The sequence below is a fragment of the Hyperolius riggenbachi genome, chromosome 10, assembly GCF_040937935.1.
Source record: "Hyperolius riggenbachi isolate aHypRig1 chromosome 10, aHypRig1.pri, whole genome shotgun sequence".
NCBI classification, from domain to species: Eukaryota; Metazoa; Chordata; class Amphibia; order Anura; family Hyperoliidae; genus Hyperolius; species Hyperolius riggenbachi.
Genome location: NC_090655.1, coordinates 48,178,382 through 48,200,190, shown reverse-complemented (window position 1 = coordinate 48,200,190; position 21,809 = coordinate 48,178,382). Strand labels below are relative to the sequence as shown.

At 44.8% G+C, this 21,809-nt stretch overlaps 1 protein-coding gene across 1 annotated transcript in view; it reads left to right on the top strand.

Annotated features, from left to right (window-relative positions):
* Positions 1–280: 280 nt before the first annotated feature.
* LOC137533963 (complement C1r-B subcomponent-like) overlaps positions 281–21,809 on the top strand; it is a 57,640-nt gene continuing 36,111 nt past the window's right edge. The window contains exons 1-2 of the mRNA XM_068255292.1: positions 281–378; positions 19,057–19,273. Of these exons, the coding sequence (XP_068111393.1) occupies positions 377–378; positions 19,057–19,273 (219 nt within the window). The 5' untranslated portion in view covers positions 281–376. The remainder of the gene's footprint in view (positions 379–19,056; positions 19,274–21,809) is intronic.

Genomic DNA, 21,809 nt, shown 5'->3' with positions numbered 1-21,809 from the left:
ATTCAGACACTATTGCAGCCAAATACATCAGCAGGGCAGCCAGGAATGAGAGCCTTTTTATCCCCCTCACTTCAGATTCAGATCTGTATATTGCATTGATTAGCATCAAACACTGTTTAGAGAAACTTCTTTTTAAATATGGCATAGCTGTACCTTCTTTTCTGGTCTTCTCTGTAATTTTCTGTTTGCACACTAGATGGCATCACAGGACAGACTCTGATGCTACACATTTACCAGAAAGCATGTGTACATGACTCTCCCTTTGCCCTAGTGTCCTCCTCCATCCAGTACCATCCTGTGTCCTCCTGTCCAACTCTTAACCCCTGTTTGCTGGTATAGCTTCAAATTGGTGGAGGCAGACAGTACGGACCTCATAATGTGAGTATGGCTGGGCTGAGAGGCTCTGCATGGACAGGTAAGATGAATTAACCCTTTCATATACTCTGTGGAAATAGTCATCAACAGCAGCTGCTGTATTTGGAGAATTTGTCCCTGGAAATGTCCCCAGCATAACTTACCCTCACAACAGTCACTTTACAGCCATATGAAAAAGTAAGTTACAAATTACAGTTCCATGGAATATGACAGCACTATATGAATCCAAAATAATAATAAAAACTGCCCCAATGATATATCATTCAAAATACAGACATATGATCTTTGTTGAAACAACACATACACAGAACTGTTCATGGTCACATATAATGATAGTAGTACAGTATAATAAACTCTGATATAGTAAACATTTGGGCATAGTAAACTACCTCTCTGGGTCCTGGCCAATCTCCATTATAAGGGTCGGTTCACACGGACGGCAGGCGGCGTCTACCGTCAAGCGTTCGGGACCCATCGGCTAAACTCTCCCATTCAAGTGAATAGGAGCGTTTAGCATTGCGCGGTTACCGTCGATTACCGTCGATTGCATAAACGCGGCGTTCTGATCCCGATTTAACGCATCGTTTCGGCCGTCCCTAGAAGCCGCATGCAACGTCCAGGGACGGCTAGCCGGCGCGGCTTCATGTCCCCCTGCGGGCACGAGAAACGCCGATCGCGACGATCTCTGTACCGCCGCAACCGAACGGGACGTCACAGGACGACGCGACTTCCTGGCCGCCCCAACGCCGCCTGCCGTCCGTGTGAACCGGCCCTAAGTCTTTGGGAGCAATGCCTGGTATAGTAAACTCTGATATAATAAAACTTCTGTTATAGTAAACATGTATTTTGGCCCCTACGTGACACTGACTCTGGATATAGTAAACAGTGGGCAGTGCATGAGTCACATGTCAGTGTGAAATCCACAGTCGGCTGCTCTCTTCAGGTTGGTTATGGTAAACTCCAAGGAACCAGGAAAAGTGATTTACTATATCAGAAATTGTCCTAGAAATGGCCCAGCTGTACATTCTCTGCTGCAAAGAAGCAACTCTGTCCTCCCACTGGAGGTACAGTACAAGCACTTTCACATTTGGTGGACTACAAGGTTAAGTATACCCTAGGGCTGCATAGCCAGGCTGGACAAATCACTGGTACAGTGTCCAGGGCTCCTTAAAAATTGCAGCCATTACTGAATAAAGGCAGCCACTTGCTTCCTGTGAGTGGCTCCAATATGTCAGTGGGTGGGACTTGTAGCACGTCCTGCAAAACTTTCTGCTAACACTTTAGCCAAATATGAAGGCTCTCTTCAAAATGCAACGATAAACAAAAGTGGGGACACCGAGAGCCCAATATAGTGTAGTAAGCAAAACTGGAATTGAAAAGTATATAGTGTATATATTCACAAAAGTGGATTACCTCCTAGGCAACCATTGTAAAGGCAGGTGAGGAGATTAGACCTGTCCTCACTCAGGATTAAAAGTCGCTCTCTGTAGATCAGGTAAAAAGAGATGGGGATCGATCCCTCCACCAGGGGTGGATATTGGTAATATAAGAGTGAACAGAGACGCCAGCAGGATAAAAGGTTCTAAAAAGTTTAAAATTCCTCAGGAGGTGGTGGTGGACTCGCCTTCTTAAAGTAGACAAGGAGGTGGTGGTGGACTCGCCTCCTTAAAGTAGACAAGGAGGTGGTGGTGGACTCGCCTCCTTGAAGTAGACAAGATACTGTCAACTTTTTAACAACAACAGGCTTAATTATATGGAAGCAGCAGATTTGGGCGCATGAGACAAGTGGACAAAAAGGGCGCCCCATTCACTCCCATTATAAATATTGTTTAATGGGCGCCGAACAGGGAAAAAAAGGCGCTGGAGATTATTAACGTTTTAACAAAGGCGCTGGAGATTATTAACGTTTTAACAAACGGCGCCCAGAGATTTTTAAGGATTTATAACTATGTTTGTGATGATTTAACTTTACAAAATGAGCCCGTGACGAATAACGTTTATAAAGATACTAAATCACTATTTCTAAAACATTTCTGAAACATTATTATCCACCCCAAAAAATTATTTACATGTTTTTATTTACATTTTTTATTTATTAATGTCTGTAAAACATTATTATCCATAGGGGGTCTTAGGTTTAGGCACCAACTGTGGGGTCTTAGGTTTAGGCACCACCAGGGGGGTCTTAGGTTTAGGCTCCAACAGGGGGGTCTTAGGTTCAGGCACCAACTGGGGGGTCTTAGGTTTAGGCACCAACAGGGGGGGTCTTAGGTTTAGGCACCAACTGGGGGGTCTTAGGTTTAGGCACCAACAGGGGAGTCTTAGGTTTAGGCACCAATAGGGGGGTCTTAGGTTTAGGCACCAATAGGGGGGTCTTAGGTTTAGGCACCAACAGGGGGGTCTTAGGTTTAGGCACCAATAGGGGGGTCTTAGGTTTAGGCACCAACTGGGGGGTCTTAGGTTTAGGCACCAACAGGGGGGTCTTAGGTTTAGGCACCAACAGGGGGTCTAGGGGTTAGGGATAGGTACAGGGAGGGTTTTTAACAAACGTAAATATAAGTTTCAGTTTACAAACAGGGAAGATTAACGTTTTAAGAATTGCCGATCTCATACACATTATTTAGTGATTTATAAATTTTTAAAACACTATTTCTAAACGAAATTCTACACAATATTTCTATAAACGATAATACTGTTTATCGTTTACACCACGCGCCCTTTTTTCCCGACGCCCTTTTTTGATGTACGCTAATTATATACTCCAGACAACCATGCAATGCGTTTCGCAGGTATACTCCTGCTTCATCAGCAGAGGTGCTTATCGTGACCTTGAGACTGTACTGCGTGTACTCCTATTTGTTATTGCCTGAGGAAGCAGGAACAATACCTGTTGTTAAAAAGCTGACAGTATCTTGTCTACTTCAAGGAGGCGAGTCCACCACCACCTCCTGAGGAATTTTAAACTTTTTAGAACCTTTTATCCTGCTGGTGCCTCTGTTCACTCATATATTACCAATATCCACCCCTGGTGGAGGGGTCGATCCCCATTTTTTTTTTCCTGATCTACAGAGAGCGATTTTTAATCCTGAGTAAGGACAGGTCTAATCTCCTCACCTGCCTTTACAATGGTTGCCTAGGAGGTAATACACTTTTGTGAGTATATACACTATATACTTTTCAATTCCAACCTATTGTTTTGCTTACTACACTATATTGGGCTCTCGGTGTCCCCACTTTTGTTTATCGTTGCATTTTGAAGAGAGCTTTCATAATTGGCTAAAGTGTTAGCAGAAAGTTTTGCAGGACGTGCTACAAGTAGGGATGGTCGGAAATGCCAATTTCCGATTCCGCGGTAAATCCGCATTCCGCCATTGCCAAATACCGATTCCGCTTTCCGCTACCAATTTCCGCATTCCGATGCGGAATTTCCGCCGGAAATCGCGGAAATTCCGCCCGACTTTAACATCGATTTTCTCAAAAACAGTAAGGTCGATTTTCTCTAAAACGTTGTTTTGCATCTTGTTCAGGAGATTCTGTTTAACAAACCCTGAAAAGTTGGTGTTTCTAGGACTTACGGGGGCTTTGCTATTAACCGCTAAAGTCGGCAGATTTTTACTTTAATGTAAATGCAGAAAATAGGCAGATGCAGATTTTCTGCATTTTACAGTAAAAATCTGCCGAATTTAGCGGTTAATAGCAAAGCCCTCGCAAGTCCTAGAAACACCAAATTTTTCAAAAAGACCTTATAGTTTTTGAGAGAATCGATGTTAAAGTCGGGCGGAATTTCCGCGATTTCCGGCGGAAATTCCGCGATTTCCAGCGGAAATCCGCCTAATGCATTTGCATTACCGATTTCCGCATTCCGATGCGGAAATGCAATTTCCGATCGGAATTTCGGAAATTGCATTTTCGCGGAATCCGAATGAGCATCCCTAGCTACAAGTCCCACCCACTGACATATTGGAGCCACTCACAGGAAGCGAGTGGCTGCCTTTATTCAGTAATGGCTGCAATTTTTAAAGAAAACCTGAACTGAACATTAAAAGTCAAAATAAGCATACACAAGTCATACTTACCTCCTGTGTAGTCTACTCCTCAGTGTCTTTCTCCTGTCCCGCGTCCTGTTTGTTCACTGTGATCAAGGGAATGTTCTGTCCTCCATTTTGAAAATGACCATTACCCATAACAGGTTTCTGGTCAGCACACAGTTAAACTGTAACATCGCCCACTTGAGCCATAGGAAAACATGGACATTACCTAGTACATCAGTTTTCCTCTCAGCTATAACTGACAGCAACTGATATTTTACTGACAGCAACTGACATATTTCAGATCTGACAAAATATTGTCAGAACTGGAAGGGATCATTGTCAGAAGAAAATGGTGAGCTTCTGAGAGGAACTGATGGCAAGGTAACTATGTAATGTTCGTTTGAAGTTACCTCATGTGTTTATTTTAAATATTTTTACTCAGTACAGGTTCTCTTTAACCACTTGCCGACCGCACGCTTATACCGTGCGTCGGCAAAGTGGCAGCTGCAGGACCAGCGACGCAGTACTGCGTCGCCGGCTGCAGCCTGATTAACGAGCGATCGCGCGGCTGTAGCCGCGCGATCGCTACGTCACACTCTTCGGCCCCCATGTGACTTCAGCCCGCCGGCCAATCAGCAGCGCCGGCGGGCTGTAAACATTCAAATTGCCCAATAGAATGAGTATAATACAGTTTGTTTACGTAACAAACTGTATTATACTGCCTGCCTCCCGCTGGTGGTCACACTTAGCGATCGACCACCAGCGAGGAGAGCAGGCATAGTATAGCAACACACACACACACTTTAGGAGCCCCACAGACCCCCCGATCACCCGCAGCACCCATCAGACACCCCCCTGTACCCCCCTGCAGCCCGCAGATCAGACCTAACCACCCCCCATATCACCCATCAATAAATCCCTGTCACCACCTGTCACTTCTATCCATCAGAGCAGACCCCCAACTACCCCTTAGGGGTATCTGATCACCCCCACACCTCCAGATCTCCCCCCGACCCCCCCCCTGTATACTGAACCTATCTATCTCCCCTGCATCTGTCTATCTCCCCAGTGATCAGCTGCCAATCACCTATCAGTCACCTGTCAATCATCCCTTGTCACCACCTGTCACTGCCCCCCATTAGATCAGACCCCCAACTGCCCCTTAGGGGTATCTGATCACCCCCCACCCCTTCAGATCTCCCCCCCCCCCCCGTATACTGCATCTATCTTCCCTGTAATTGCCCGCTGATCAGCTGTCAATCACCTATCCGTCACCTGTCAATCATCCCTTGTCACCACCTGCCACTGCCCCCCATCAGATCAGACCCCCAACTGCCCATTAGGGGCTTCTGATCACCCACCCACCCTTTCAGATCCCTCCGAGACACCCCCCCCCCCCCTGATCACATCAGCAGTCCATTGTTTACATCTGTTTTTCCCTGTAAACACCCACTTATCACCCGTCAATAACCCATCTATCACCACCTGTCACTCCTATCCATCAGATTAGACCCCCAACTACCCCTTAGGGGTATCTGATCACCCCCCACCCCTTCCGATCCTCCCCACACCGTCCTAGTTCATTGATTGCGTATATTCTCCCCCCTGCCATTGTGTATCTTATCTCCTGTCTGTAAGGCTTGATTGTGCTTTGTTTGGCTACAATTGTCTCAATTGCACTGTGATTGGCATCGATTGTCGTGTGATTGGCTTCGATTGTCACGTAATTGGGCTTCGATTGTCGCGTGATTGGCTTCAATTGTCCGTAATTGGTTTTGATTGTGCCAATTGCCCACTGATTGGCTGTTTTGCCCTGTGATTAGTATCGATTGTCGTGTGATTGGCTTCAATTGTCACGTAATTGGTTTTTGATTGTCACGTTATTGGATTCAATTGGTCCGTGATTGGCTTTGATTGCGCCGATTGCTGTAATTGTGTTGTAATTGTCTCGTGATTGTTTTTGATTATTTGTGATTGCTCTCTGATCCCCAACCCCCCCCCCCTCACCATCACCATCACTATCACTGTCCTAGTGATCTAAAAAAATTTTTAGTATCACTAGTGGTAACAAACAGTTAGGCCAGTTATCTAAGCAAAAGGGTTGTTAGTGTCAGTTAGTGCTCAGCCCACTGCACCACAGTCACTAATTAGCGTCATCACTGTCGCTAATCAGCATTGGTACTATATAGTATCTGTAAGTGATTATTAGTGATCACAGTCAGATCTATATTAGGGTCTCTAGGATCCACAAAAAAACGCAGTGTTTGCCCGATCAGACCTGATCGTTCGCCTGCACTGCGTTCAGCCCGCCCCACCGCAGTGACAGAAATTTCTTTTTTCTGATCACTGCAAAAAACACTGTACACAAGCTGTGGCACTGTAAACATCAGTTTTGATTTTTTTTATCTAAACTCAGTGACCACAGCTTTCTACCTCTCAAGTACTCCCTTTCGCTAGGTAGGTGCTCTTTTCCTGGGTAGTCTCAGAGGAATACCTCCTAAATTTAGCAGGCCACCATGGCAAAAAAGAGGTTTTCCAATGAAGACATCTACAGGTACATGGACCAGTCGGATGAGGATGATTGGGTCGACTTATTCGACGAATCTTCGGGTTCAGAGTACGATCCTGTAGACAGCAGTGGCTCTCAGACCGATAGTTCCGATGACGAGGTTGAGGTCCCGGCTAGAGCCAGGCGTACCACACCCCATGTCACTGGACTGCAGGTGGCGGAAGATCAGTCTCAAGGGCAGCAGAGTGGCGCTGATCTGATTTTTCTTGGTGAGGCATGCACCAGCAGCGCAGCATCTCCTGGGCCTATCAACACCAGTACTTCCGCAGAAGACCCTGATGAAGTGGCGGACACCATCCTGGAAGTAGAAACTGGTTCGGTGGTACGTGAATTAAGATCCGATCCGCAGCCACCAAGTAGACGGGCCCGTACTCCCATTGGTTTTCCAGAGGTGCTGGCAAACCCTGATTGGCATTCCCCTGATCCCGCCGCACCCATACTGCCCCCTTTCACCGCCCAGTCTGGAGTCCAGGTGGAGACATTTGAACTAGGATCGGCCCTAGACTTTTTTGAACTGTTCCTCACCCAGGATCTCCTTGACTTAATTGTGGCTGAGACCAACCTATATGCCACACAATTTATAACCGCCCATCCGAAAAGCTGCCACGCCCAGCCTTTTCGGTGGAAACCACTCCAAGTTTCCGAACTTAAAATTTTTTTGGGCCTTCTCCTCAACATGGGTATTACTAAAAAAAATGTATTGCGCTCTTATTGGTCTACACGCCAAATACATAACATGCCCGTGTTCTCTGCTGCCATGTCCAGGACGCGATTTGAGATCATCCTGCGCTTCCTGCATTTCAATGACAACGACACCTGTCATGAAAGAGACCACCCAGCTTATGACCGGCTCCACAAAATTCGGCCCCTCATAGACCACCTGTCATCCACATTTGCAGATGCTTATACCCCTGAACAGAACATCTGTGTAGATGAGTCCCTCGTACATTTTACCGGGCGCCTTGGCATCAAACAGTACATCCCAAGCAAGCGCGCCCGGTATGGGGTGAAACTGTATAAGCTCTGTGATAGGGCCACAGGCTATACATCTCGTTTTAGGGTCTATGAGGGAAAAGACTCAAAATTGGAGCCGGTCGGATGTCCTGACTACCTGGGGAGCAGTGGAAAGATTGTGTGGGACTTGGTGTCACCCTTGTTCCAGAAGGGGTACCATCTTTATGTGGACAACTTTTACACAAGTGTGGCCCTCTTTCAGCACTTAAAGTTAGAAGGAATCCGATGCTGTGGCACCGTGCGGCCTAGTCGCCGGGGCTTCCCCCAACAGCTCGTTAACACCAGACTTCAACGGGGGGAGAGGGCCGCCTTGTGTACCGATGACTTGCTCTCGGTGAAATGGAAGGACAAGAGGGACGTTTACCTTCTGTCTACCATTCACACAGACACGACAGTACAAATTACACGGGCAACAGAGGTCATTGAAAAGCCCCTCGCCGTCCACAGCTATAATGCCAACATGGGAGGGGTGGACTTCAATGACCAGATGTTAGGGCCCTATTTAATTTCCCGGAAAACCAGACGCTGGTATAAGAAAGTGTCTGTGTATTTAATTCAATTGGCGATGTACAACAGCTTTGTTCTCTACAGTAAGGCTGGGAGAACTGGATCTTTCCTTCAATTCCAGGAAGACATTGTTTCGGCACTCCTCTATCCAGAAGGTGACAGAGCCCAACCCCCAAATGCAACTAGCCGGCTGCATGGAAGGCATTACGCCTACCCGATTCCCAGTACCCCAACTCAACGCAACCCCAGAAAAAGATGTCGTGTCTGCAGCAAGGCTGGAATAAGGCATGACACCCCCGTTTACTGTCCCCGCTGTCCTGACCAGCCTGGCCTATGCCTAGGGGAGTGTTATGAGAGGTACCATGAGAAGGCACACTTTTAGAACCTAGGGAACTACAGACACAGCAGTAGGCACACAAGGGTCTCTCAGTGCTATTTCACACTGGCGCGATGCGTTAGGGCAAATTGCCTAGCAAAAGTCACACTTTGCGGTCCCCCCCTACGCCGGAAGTGCTTGACTTAACGCTAGTGCATGCCTACGTTACTGCGTGGCTTCTGCGGCAATTTGGGTCGGCCCGGAAGTCATGTTAGTCTACGGCGACGCAGTTAATTACTAGGCCGAATGCTACTCTTGTGGTATTCCCTGAAGATCTATTTTGGGCGAGACGGTGCGGCGGGCTCGACCGACCGGATAGGCCAGTATGCAGTGTGAACCCAAACATCAGGTTTTGAGAGATCCAAATACACTGGCCTGCCAGAAACCTCTCCTTTCACTTGGGACAGAATGCATAATGTACTTCGCCACATATCTGTGCGATTTGCACTTTGCACATTGACCCATGGGGGAGGAGAAGTTTATCCTCAGCTCGCAGGTAAAAAAAAACAAAAAACAGGTAAGCAAAAAAGTTAATATTTGGTTACCAATGTTATTGTTTGGTTTGAACATATTTAATAAAGTTTAAAAAGTTAATGTTATTGAAGTGCTTTGCTGCTTGCTTGCTTTTTTTTTTTTTTTTTTTTTCTTCTTCTCTCTTTTTTTCCAACCGACCAATCAGCTGCAGCACTGATGATGCATCCTGACAGAAGCATTGCGCTTCTGTCAGGTTACACAAAATCGGTGCATGCAGCGCTGTAGGACGAGATTTCTCCTCCACAGTAAAAAAGATACGTTTGCCGAGGCATATGGGCCAAGGTGTGGTGTTGGGGATTCATATGCTTTGGCAAGCACTTTGTATCAAAAAAGAACTCAAGCAATGATTTCTCCATTCACATCGATCAATGTGGATGAATAAATCAGGATTGCCTGGGCATACGAGCTGGTGGGTTTGGATTTTTGGGGTGGCAGCTCCTATGTCCAGGCGGACGCCTTCCCCTCCTTTTTGTTTTGTTTTTTTCGTTTTTCTTCTCTCTTTTTTCTATCCAGACCGACCGACCGACCGACCAATCAGCTGCAGCACTGATGGTGCATCCTGACAGAAGCATTGCGCTTCTGTCAGGTTACACAAAATCGGTGCATGCAGCGCTGTAGGACGAGATTTCTCCTCCACAGTAAAAAAGATACGTTTGCCGAGGCATATGGGCCAAGGTGTGGTGTTGGGGATTCATATGCTTTGGCAAGCACTTTGTATCAAAAAAGAACTCAAGCAATGATTTCTCTATTCACATCGATCAATGTGGATGAATAAATCAGGATTGCCTGGGCATACGAGCTGGTGGGTTTGGATTTTTGGGGTGGCAGCTCCTATGTCCAGGCGGACGCCTTCCCCTCCTTTTTGTTTTGTTTTTTTCGTTTTTCTTCTCTCTTTTTTCTATCCAGACCGACCGACCGACCGACCAATCAGCTGCAGCACTGATGGTGCATCCTGACAGAAGCATTGCGCTTCTGTCAGGTTACACAAAATCAGTGCATGCAGCGCTGTAGGACGAGATTTCTCCTCCACAGTAAAAAAGATACGTTTGCCGAGGCATATGGGCCAAGGTGTGGTGTTGGGGTTCATATGCTTTGGCAAGCACTTTGTATCAAAAAAGAACTCAAGCAATGATTTCTCCATTCACATCGATCAATGTGGATGAATAAATCAGGATTGCCTGGGCATACGAGCTGGTGGGTTTGGATTTTTGGGGTGGCAGCTCCTATGTCTCTCTTTCTTTTCTTTTTGTTTCACATTTTTTGGCAGATATTTGTTCATCCACATTGATCGATGCGAATGAAGGGATGTTTGCCATTCATTTTTCCTTTCAGCCCAGAATGCACTACCTGTATGCCCAATATAAGGAGTATAGCAGAAATACTGGCCATACATGTAATGATTGCAGAGGCCCTAAAATGCCAGGACAGACCCCACAAATGACCCCATTTTGGAAAGAGGACACCCCAAAGTATTCCGTGAGGTGCATGGTGAGTTCATAGAAGATTTTGTTTTTTGTCACAAGTTAGCATAAATTGTTGTTTTTTGTTTTTTTTCACAAAGTATCCTTTTCTGCTAACTTGTGACAAAAAAGAATTTTTTTTATAAACTCACCATGCCCCTCATGGAATACTTTGTGGTGTCTTATTTTTAAAATGGGGTCATTTGTGGGGTTTGTTAACTGTCCTGTCATGTGGGGGGGGGGGGGGCTAAATTGTGAGCACCCCTGTAAAGCCCAAAGGTAGTCATTGCACGTTGGGCCCCTTAGCGCAGTTAGGCTGCAAAAAAGTGCCACACGTGCTATCGCCGTACCCGGGAGAAGTAGACCAATGTGTTTTAGGGTGTATTTTTACACATACCCATGATGGGTAGAAGAAATCACTCTGTAAATGACAATTTTTTGATTTTTTTTACACACATTTGTCCATTTACAGAGATATTTCTCCCACCCAATATGGGTATGTGTAAAAATACACCCCAAAACACATTGTACTACTTCTCCCGAGTACGGCAATACCACATGTGTGGCCCTTTTTTGCACCCTAACTGCGCTAAGGGGCCCAGAGTCCAATGAGTACCGTTAGCATTTCACAGGTCATTTTGAGAAATTTGGTTTCAAGACTACTCCTCACGGTTTAGGGCCCCTAAAATGCCAGAGCAGTATAGGAACCCCACAAATGACCCCATTTTAGAAAGAAGACACCCCAAGGTACTCAATTAGGAGTATGGTGAGTTCATAGAAGATTTTACTTTTTGTCACAAGTTAGCGGAAAATGGTTGTTAATGGGTTTTTTTATCAAGTGTCATTTTCCGCTAACTTGTGACAAAAAATAAAATCTTCTATGAACTCACCATACTCCTAACGGAATACCTTGGGATGTCCTCTTTGTAAAATGGGGTCATTTGTGGGGTTCCTATACTGCTCTGGCATTTTAGGGGCCCTAAACCGTGAGGAGTAGTCTTGAAACCAAATTTCTCAAAATGACCTGTGAAATGGTAACGGTACTCATTGGACTCTGGGCCCCTTAGCGCAGTTAGGGTGCAAAAAAGTGCCACATATGTGGTATCGCTGTACTCGGGAGAAGTAGTACAATGTGTTTTGGGGTGTATTTTTACACATACCCATATTGGGTGGGAGAAATATCTCTGTAAATGGACAATTGTGTGTAAAGAAATCAAAAAATTGTCATTTACAGAGATATTTCTCCCACCCAATATGGGTATGTGTAAAAATACACCCCAAAACACATTGTACTACTTCTCCCGAGTACGGCGATACCACATGTGTGGCACTTTTTTGCACCCTAACTGCGCTAAGGGGCCCAGAGTCCAATGAGTACCTTTAGCATTTCACAGGTCATTTTGAAACATTTGGTTTCAAGACTACTCCTCACGGTTTAGGGCCCCTAAAATGCCAGAGCAGTATAGGAACCCCACAAATGACCCCATTTTACAAAGAGGACATCCCAAGGTATTCCGTTAGGAGTATGGTGAGTTCATAGAAGATTTTATTTTTTGTCACAAGTTAGCGGAAAATGACACTTGGTAAAAAAAACCAATAACAATCATTTTCCGCTAACTTGTGACAAAAAGTAAAATCTTCTATGAACTCACCATACTCCTAATTGAGTACCTTGGGGTGTCTTCTTTCTAAAATGGGGTCATTTGTGGGGTTCCTATACTGCCCTGGCATTTTAGGGGCCCTAAACCGTGAGGAGTAGTCTTGAAACCAAATTTCTCAAAATGACCTGTGAAATGGTAACGGTACTCATTGGACTCTGGGCCCCTTAGCGCAGTTAGGATGCAAAAAAGTGCCACACATGTGGTACCGCCGTACTCAGGAGAAGTAGTATTATGTGTTTTGGGGTGTATTTTTACACATACCCATATTGGGTGGGAGAAATATCTCTGTAAATTGACAATTGTGTGTAAAGAAATCAAAAAATTGTCATTTACAGAGGTATTTCTCCCACCCAATATGGGTATGTGTAAAAATACACCCCAAAACACATTGTACTACTTCTCCCGAGTACGGCGATACCACATGTGTGGCACTTTTTTGCACCCTAACTGCGCTAAGGGGCCCAGAGTCCAATGAGTACCTTTAGCATTTCACAGGTCATTTTGAAACATTTGGTTTCAAGACTACTCCTCACGGTTTAGGGCCCCTAAAATGCCAGAGCAGTATAGGAACCCCACAAATGACCCCATTTTACAAAGAGGACATCCCAAGGTATTCCGTTAGGAGTATGGTGAGTTCATAGAAGATTTTATTTTTTGTCACAAGTTAGCGGAAAATGACACTTGGTAAAAAAAAACCAATAACAATCATTTTCCGCTAACTTGTGACAAAAAGTAAAATCTTCTATGAACTCACCATACTCCTAATTGAGTACCTTGGGGTGTCTTCTTTCTAAAATGGGGTCATTTGTGGGGTTCCTATACTGCCCTGGCATTTTAGGGGCCCTAAACCGTGAGGAGTAGTCTTGAAACCAAATTTCTCAAAATGACCTGTGAAATGCTAACGGTACTCATTGGACTCTGGGCCCCTTAGCGCAGTTAGGATGCAAAAAAGTGCCACACATGTGGTACCGCCGTACTCAGGAGAAGTAGTATTATGTGTTTTGGGGTGTATTTTTACACATACCCATATTGGGTGGGAGAAATATCTCTGTAAATTGACAATTGTGTGTAAAGAAATCAAAAAATTGTCATTTACAGAGGTATTTCTCCCACCCAATATGGGTATGTGTAAAAATACACCCCAAAACACATTGTACTACTTCTCCCGAGTACGGCGATACCACATGTGTGGCACTTTTTTGCACCCTAACTGCGCTAAGGGGCCCAGAGTCCAATGAGTACCTTTAGCATTTCACAGGTCATTTTGAAACATTTGGTTTCAAGACTACTCCTCACGGTTTAGGGCCCCTAAAATGCCAGAGCAGTATAGGAACCCCACAAATGACCCCATTTTACAAAGAGGACATCCCAAGGTATTCCGTTAGGAGTATGGTGAGTTCATAGAAGATTTTATTTTTTGTCACAAGTTAGCGGAAAATGACACTTGGTAAAAAAAACCCAATAACAATCATTTTCCGCTAACTTGTGACAAAAAGTAAAATCTTCTATGAACTCACCATACTCCTAATTGAGTACCTTGGGGTGTCTTCTTTGTAAAATGGGGTCATTTGTGGGGTTCCTATACTGCCCTGGCATTTTAGGGGCCCTAAACCGTGAGGAGTAGTCTTGAAACCAAATGTCTCAAAATGACCTGTGAAATCCTAAAGGTACTCATTGGACTTTGGGCCCCTTAGCGCAGTTAGGGTGCAAAAAAGTGCCACACATGTGGTATCGCCGTACTCAGGAGAAGTAGTACAATGTGTTTTGGGGTGTATTTTTATACATACCCATGCTGAGTGGGAGAAATAACTCTGTAAATGGACAATTGTGTGTAAAAAAATCAAAAAATTGTCATTTGCAGAGATATTTCTCCCACCCAGCATGGGTATGTGTAAAAATACACCCCAAAACACATTGTACTACTTCTCCCGAGTATAGCGATACCATATGTGTGACACTTTTTTGCAGCCAAACTGCGCTAAGAGGCCCACAGTGCAATGACTACTTTTAGGCTTTACAGGGGTGCTTACAATTCCGCACCCCCCAAAATGCCAGGACAGTAAACACACCCCATAAATGACCCCATTTTGAAAAATAGACACTTCAAGGTATTCATTGAGGGGCATGTTGAGTCCATGGCAGATTTCATTTTTTTTTGTTACAAGTTAGCAGAAATGGAAACCTTTTTTTTTTTTTTTTTTGTGACAAACTGTCATTTTCCGCTAACTTGTGACAAAAAATAAAATCTTCTATGAACTCACTATGCCTCTCAGTGAATACTTCGGGATGTCTTCTTTCCAAAATGGGGTTATTTGTGGGGTATTTATACTATCCTGGAATTTTAGCACCTCATGAAACATGACAGGTAGTCAGGAAAGTCAGAGATGCTTAAAAATGGGAAAATTCACTTTTTGCACCATAGTTTGTAAACGCTATAACTTTTACCCAAACCAATAAATATACACTGAATGGGTTTTTTTTCATCAAAAACATGTTTGTCCACATTTTTCGCGCTGCATGTATACAGAAATTTTACTTTATTTGAAAAATGTCAGCACAGAAAGTTAAAAAAATCATTTTTTTGCCAAAATTCATGTCTTTTTTGATGAATATAATAAAAAGTAAAACTCGCAGCAGCAATCAAATAGCATCAAAAGAAAGCTGTATTAGTGAGAAGAAAAGGAGCCAAAATTCATTTAGGTGGTAGGTTGTATGAGCGAGCAATAAACCGTTAAAGCTGCAGTGGTCTGAATGGAAAAAACAGCGCTGGTCCTTAAGGGGGGGTAAAGGCTGAGTCCTCAAGTGGTTAAAGAGAACCTGTACTGAGTAAAATTATTTAAAATAAACACGAGGTAACTTCAAATGAACATTGCATAGTTACCGTGCCATCAGTTCCTCTCAGAAGCTCACCATTTTCTTCTTACAGTGATCCCTTCCAGTCCTGACAAAATTTTGTCAGAACTGAAATATATCAGTTGCTGTCAGTTATAAATCAGTTGCTGTCAGTTACAGCTGAGAGAAGAAATGATGTGTCCATGTTTCCCTATGGCTCAAGTGGCCGATGTTACAGTTTACCAGTGTGCTGACCAGGAAGCTGTTATGGGGTAATAGCCATTTTCAAAATGGAGGACGGAGAATTCCATTGATCACGGTGGACAATCAGGATGCAGGAGAGGAAAAATAGATTGAGGAGTAGACTACACGGGAGGTAAGTATGACTTGTGTATGCTTATTTTGACTTTTAATTTTCAGTTCAGGTTTTCTTTAAAGGGACACTTAAGTCAAACAAAAAAAATGAGTTTTACGCACCTAGGGCTTCCAATAGCCCCCTGCAGCTGTCCGGTGCCCTCGCCGTCTCCCTCCGATCCTCCTGGCCCCACCGGCAGCCACTTCCTGTTTCGGTGACAGGAGCTGACAGGCTGGGGATGCGAGGGATTCTTCGCGTTCCCAGACACATTAGCAACCTCTATGCTGCTATATGATCTATGCTATAGCAGCATAGATGGCGCTATTGTGGCCAGGAACGCGAAGAATCACTCGTGTCCCCAGCCTGTCAGCTCCTGTCACCGAAACAGGAAGTGGCTGCCGGCGGGGCCAGGAGGATCAGAGGGAGATGGCGAGGGCACCGGACAGCTGCAGGGGGATATTGGAAGCCCCAGGTGAGTAAAACTCATTTTTTTTCTGACTTAAGTGTCCCTTTAAGGAGCCCTGGACACTGTACCAGTGATTTGTCCAGCCTGGCTATGCAGCCCTAGGGTATACTTAACCTTGTAGTCCACCAAATGTGAAAGTGCTTGTACTGTACCTCCAGTGGGAGGACAGAGTTGCTTCTTTGCAGCAGAGAATGTACAGCTGGGCCATTTCTAGGACAATTTCTGATATAGTAAATCACTTTTCCTGGTTCCTTGGAGTTTACCATAACGAGATTATACCGTAGTAGTAATATTAAAGGATACCCAAAGTGACATGCGATATGATGAGATAGTCAGATAGTCAGATAGTCAGCCACTTACCGTACATACCTGATATTTAACTCTTTCAGACAGAGGAAGAAAAAAAGGAACACAGCATAGTTATTTGTGTGCTAGGCACTGCACATACCCATGTCTATTTCATCATGTCACATGTCACTTAGGGTATCCTTTAATAATACTGTAGAATCCCTTTATAGTAAACTTTAAGGGAAGTTTACTATATCAGGATTCATCATATATTGTATATCCAGACGGGTATGGTCGGGACCTGGGGATGAAGTTTACTATTGCCGGAGGTTTACTATATCACAGTTTACTATAACGAGATAACGCTAATTTTATTGCTACACAAACCAACATCTCTGCTCCAAGGGACCCCTGGATATGTTTGATAGCCCTTCTGATGCCTAAGCTCACTCCCAACGTCTGTTAAACCATTATCTTACAGCAGCAAGATGCTCTATTTCTAAGCATTGAAAGAATCCTGTATCCCCTATGGTACTGCGAAATTGCAGGATAACATGATAAGGTATTCTAAAGTATAGGACGCTGTCTCTTTCACCTCCCCTTACTGTTGTTACGATTACGTATGCCTTGTTGTCTGAAATATTATGATCTCTGTGTTTTGCTATGCATTCCTAAACAAACATCAGGGAAGAAGTTAAACGATAACTAAAGCGAGAGCAGAGCTGGAACAAGGTCCTCCAGCACGCAAGGCTGAGACACCCAAGTGCGCCCCTCCATCCCTCCCACCCCAGCTGTCACGCACTGATTGCTACTAGACTGAGGTGCCCCAGGGCCCCCAACACCTTAATCTCTAGTTATCTGTCTTGCAGTCACTGCCATGTATCCCCTTTTCTTATTTCTCTCTGCTTCAAACACAGTAGGGGAATGATAGCTGAGTGAGTTGTGCGCCCCCTCCTACACTGCGCCTCTGCCTTACCCCGACCCTGAGCAAGAGGCATATGGAGGCTGCCATTTTTATTTTCTTCTAAGCAATATTAGATGCCTGGCTGCCCTGCTAATTCTCTGCCTCTAATACTTTTATCCATACACCCTGAACAAGCATATGCAGATCAGGTGTTTCTGACATTATTGTCAGTTCTGACGAGATTAGCCGCATGCTTGTTTCTGGTGTGATTCAGACATTACTGCAGCCAAATAGATCAGCAGGCCTGCCAGGCAACTCACTTCCGTTGTCCTGTAAATAGGAACTGTCGCGAAAATCTTAAAATGTAAAACAAATATAAATAAGTACATTTCTTCCTGAGTAAAATGAGCCATACATTACTTTTCTCCTATGTTGCTGTCACTTACAGTAAGTAGTAGAAATCTGACGGAACCGACAGGGGATTCTCAGCATGGCCTTTATTCTTTATAAAGACACTACCTGAAAAAGATTTATACAAAGATGCTGACCAGCCTCCCTGCTAGCTGCACACTTTTTTTTATGGCAGTTGGACAGAGCAACTGCCATTCACTGAGTGCATTTTGAAAATAAAGAAATCCTTGTGAACCCCCCATGAAGAGATGGGCTAGTCCAAAACCTGTCGCTTCTGTCAGATTTCTATTACCTACTGTAAGTGACAGCAACATAGGAGAAAAGTAATTTATAGCTCATTTTAATCTGGAAGAAACTAACTTCTTAATTGTATATGTTTACATATATTTTAAATTTTAAGATTTTTGCGACAGAGGTCCTTTAAGGTAGCCAAACATCTAGCTATGATGGGCAGATTCGACCAAGAGATAAATCTATCTCTGATCAAATCTGATTAGAGAGAGATCTGTTGCCTGCTCAAACACCGCAGGCTGATTACTGATCAATTTCCTGCTGAAATCTCTCGGGAATCGGCCGAGCCTGCCGCATCCGCTGCCTCGCCGCTGTTCACACAAATGTGTGTGATGTGTGCATGTATACATTACCTGTCCTGTGTCGCGGTGCCGGTCCGTGTCCCGTGTCGCGATGCCGGTGCATTTATACATTACCTGTCCTGTGTCGCGGTGCCGGTCCGTGTCCTGTGTCGCGATGCCGGTGCATGTATACATTACCTGTCCTGTGTCGCGGTGCCGGTCCGTCTTCTGAATCCGTCCATAGCCGCATACACTCCACTGGTGTGCTATGCGCTGGCGGCATGTATGGGGCTAACAGAAGAGCGGCGGATTCAGAAGACGGATGGGCGCCACTACACAGGACAGGCAATGTATAAATGCACACATCACACACATTTATACACTAGGGGAACTGCGCCGGTGGTTTCATCGCATTTGTCGCTCATCCTGATATCGCAAGCCATTACCACCGTGCACCCGATCGACCACGACAACCAGACATCCTGCAGCATGTCCAACCGATATATGCGACCAATATCGGTCTGAAATTGGTCACATTGTCAATCGGGCATGCATTTGGCTGCACCGATTTTAATCCGATTATAATCGAATCAGATAGTCGATTGGCCGCCAAGTTGCCTGATGTATGGCTACCTGTCTGCAGTAAGATGACCTATCTTGTCTCCATACATTCAGTGCAAAACGTTGGCTTTCTTCTGCAGGTTCATTCTGGTGTTCCTGTTTCTTGGAGGTGTTTCCTCTTCTTCTGAGGACAGAAAGCTTTGTGGATTCATCACATCCCCTGATTACCCCGAGACGTATCCAAACAATTATCACAGCACCTTTCACATCGCTGTGCCTGACGGGTACCACATCTCCTTTACATTCCAGGTGTTTGGCATTAAACCCTCTGAGAGGTGTACATCTGACTACGTCAAGGTATCATATACACTTACAGTCAACGGTCAATAATAGTAGCAGCAATCTCTGTATAGCAGCAATCATGGCCACAATCGCTGTAATAACCGCAATCAGGAATCACGAGTCTCAGTACAGCAGCAACCAGTGATAACAGTCTCTGTATGTCAGCAGCCAGTGATAACAGTCTCTGTATGTCAGCAGCCAGTGATAACAGTCTCTGTACAGCAGCAGCCAGTGATAACAGAATATGTACGGCAGCAGCAATTGATAACAGTCTCTGTACAGCAGCAGTCAGTGATAACAGTCTCTGTACAGCAACAGTCAGTGATCCCAGTCTGTATACAGCAGCAGCAGTCATTGATCATAGTCTCTATACAGCAGCAATCAGTGATCACAGTCTCTACAGCAGCAGTCAGTGATCACAGTCTCTATACAGCAGCAGTCAGTGATCACACTCTATACAGCAGCAGTCAGTGATCACACTCTATACAGCAGCAGTAAGTGATCACACCCTACACAGCAGCAGCAGTCAGTGATCACAGTCTCTATACAGCAGCAGTCATTGATCACAGTCTCTATACAGCAGCAGAAGCAGTCAGTGATCACAGTCTCTATACAGCAGCAGTCAGTGATCACACTCTATACCGCAGCAGTCAGTGATCACACTCTATACAGCAGCAGGAGTCAGTGATCCCAGTCTCTATACAGCAGCAGCAGTCAGTGATCGCAGTCTCTATACAGCAGCAGCAGTCAGTGATTACAGTCTCTATACAGCAGCAATCAGTGATCACACTCTATACAGCAGCAGTCAGTGATCACACTCTATACAGCAGCAGCAGTCAGTGATCCCAGTCTCTATACAGCAGCAGCAATCAGTGATCACATTCTCTATACAGCAGCAGTCAGTGATCACAGTCTCTATACAGCAGCAGTCAGTGATCACACTCTATACAGCAGCAGCAGTCAGTGATTGCAGTCTCTATACAGCAGCAGCAGTCAGTGATCACAGTCTCTATAAAACATACCACCATTTTAAACTAAACACGCAGTCCTCTACATTATACCATAAGTACTGTATATAATATGGAATTCTATGTGTGTGTTAAATTTGGAGTCAGAACACTGCTCTCGGCTAGTCGGTTCGTAGATCGCGAATCTACATATGGGCATCTATTGGGCAAATTGACAGTGAGACGAAGTTTCTGAACCTGAAGCGATTAACGCAATCACGGATCGGCCCTTGCGGTCTGTGACACCTCCCTCTCTCCTCCCCTATGCAGAGTCCTGATGAGAGTGTAAATAAGAGGTTACTCACCAAGTTCTCTGCTTTTCACTGACAAAATTTCCCTTCAGTTGGGGCCAGGTGCGTAACAATAGACCCTGCAAGGGATGCAGATGCAGGGGGGCCCAAAAGCAGCAGGGGGCCCCATGAAGGGAGAAGTCTGTTTTCCCTATCCTGAGAGACTGACAACTAAGGGCACGGGGAGAAAAAACCTTTCTGCACTCTGCACAATTGTTCTAATGACTGCATCTGCTCAACCACTGAAAAGGAATCATTCAGAGTTTTGTAAACAAAGATTTGTAGACAGTCCCTATTCAGTGTACAACACCCAGCCCCCAACCTCTCTACCCTTCACCAAGTGCTGTGCTCTGTAGTGATGCTGGAGAAGTCTGAAGACCAAGTTCTGCTCCATCAGAGGTGGACAGAGTGAGTGCAATAAGCTGAGGCTGGGAGCACACTTGTCTGTTGGTTTTCTGTATGTGTTTTCTGCACACCATGTATGTCTGTATGTGTGAAAATATGCATGTTTAATCACAGAAACTAATGTAATGGATAGAGAAAATGTGTGCTGTGCTTCACTGCTGTGTTTTTATCTGCATGGGGAAAACACATTCAAGTGTGCACTAGCCATTTGAACAACAATGCATCTGTATACCTGTGCAGAAAGTGAGGGGGGGCCCTATGATTTCTAGTTACGCCTCTGGTTGGGGCATGTCTAGCCACTTAATACTGAGGTTCTTCTAGCTACCTAATACTTGGGGGTACCTCTAGCTACTTAATATTGAAGGCACCTCTGGCTACCTAATACTAAGGGGCACCTGATGCTACCTTTGACGGGCAAGAGAAGTAAGGGAGAAGTGACAGCTGGGCCAGCCAGCACACTTGCAGTGCAGTTTGGTGGAGGTTTGTAGGTTTATGGAGGGTACAGTCTAAGGTGCTAGGACATCTGTGCCTATAGGCTCCTGTGAGGTAAATCAGGGTCTGTCCCATCTTTTTGAGATAAGAAAGAGGGACACTTTAGGACACTACACTTCCACACCTCTAACCATGCCCCCACCACAACCCTAACCATGCATATCAAAAAGAATTTAGAATCAAAATATCTAGTTTTATCATTCAAACCACACTGATCCCATCTATTACTTGAAAATAAGAAATACATTAATTTGAGTCAGTTAAACACATTTTTTCCAATAGAAAAATACATATATTTACACAGATCTTTACGACAATCCTGAAAGAGGGACAAATGAGGAAGAAAGAGGGTAAGAT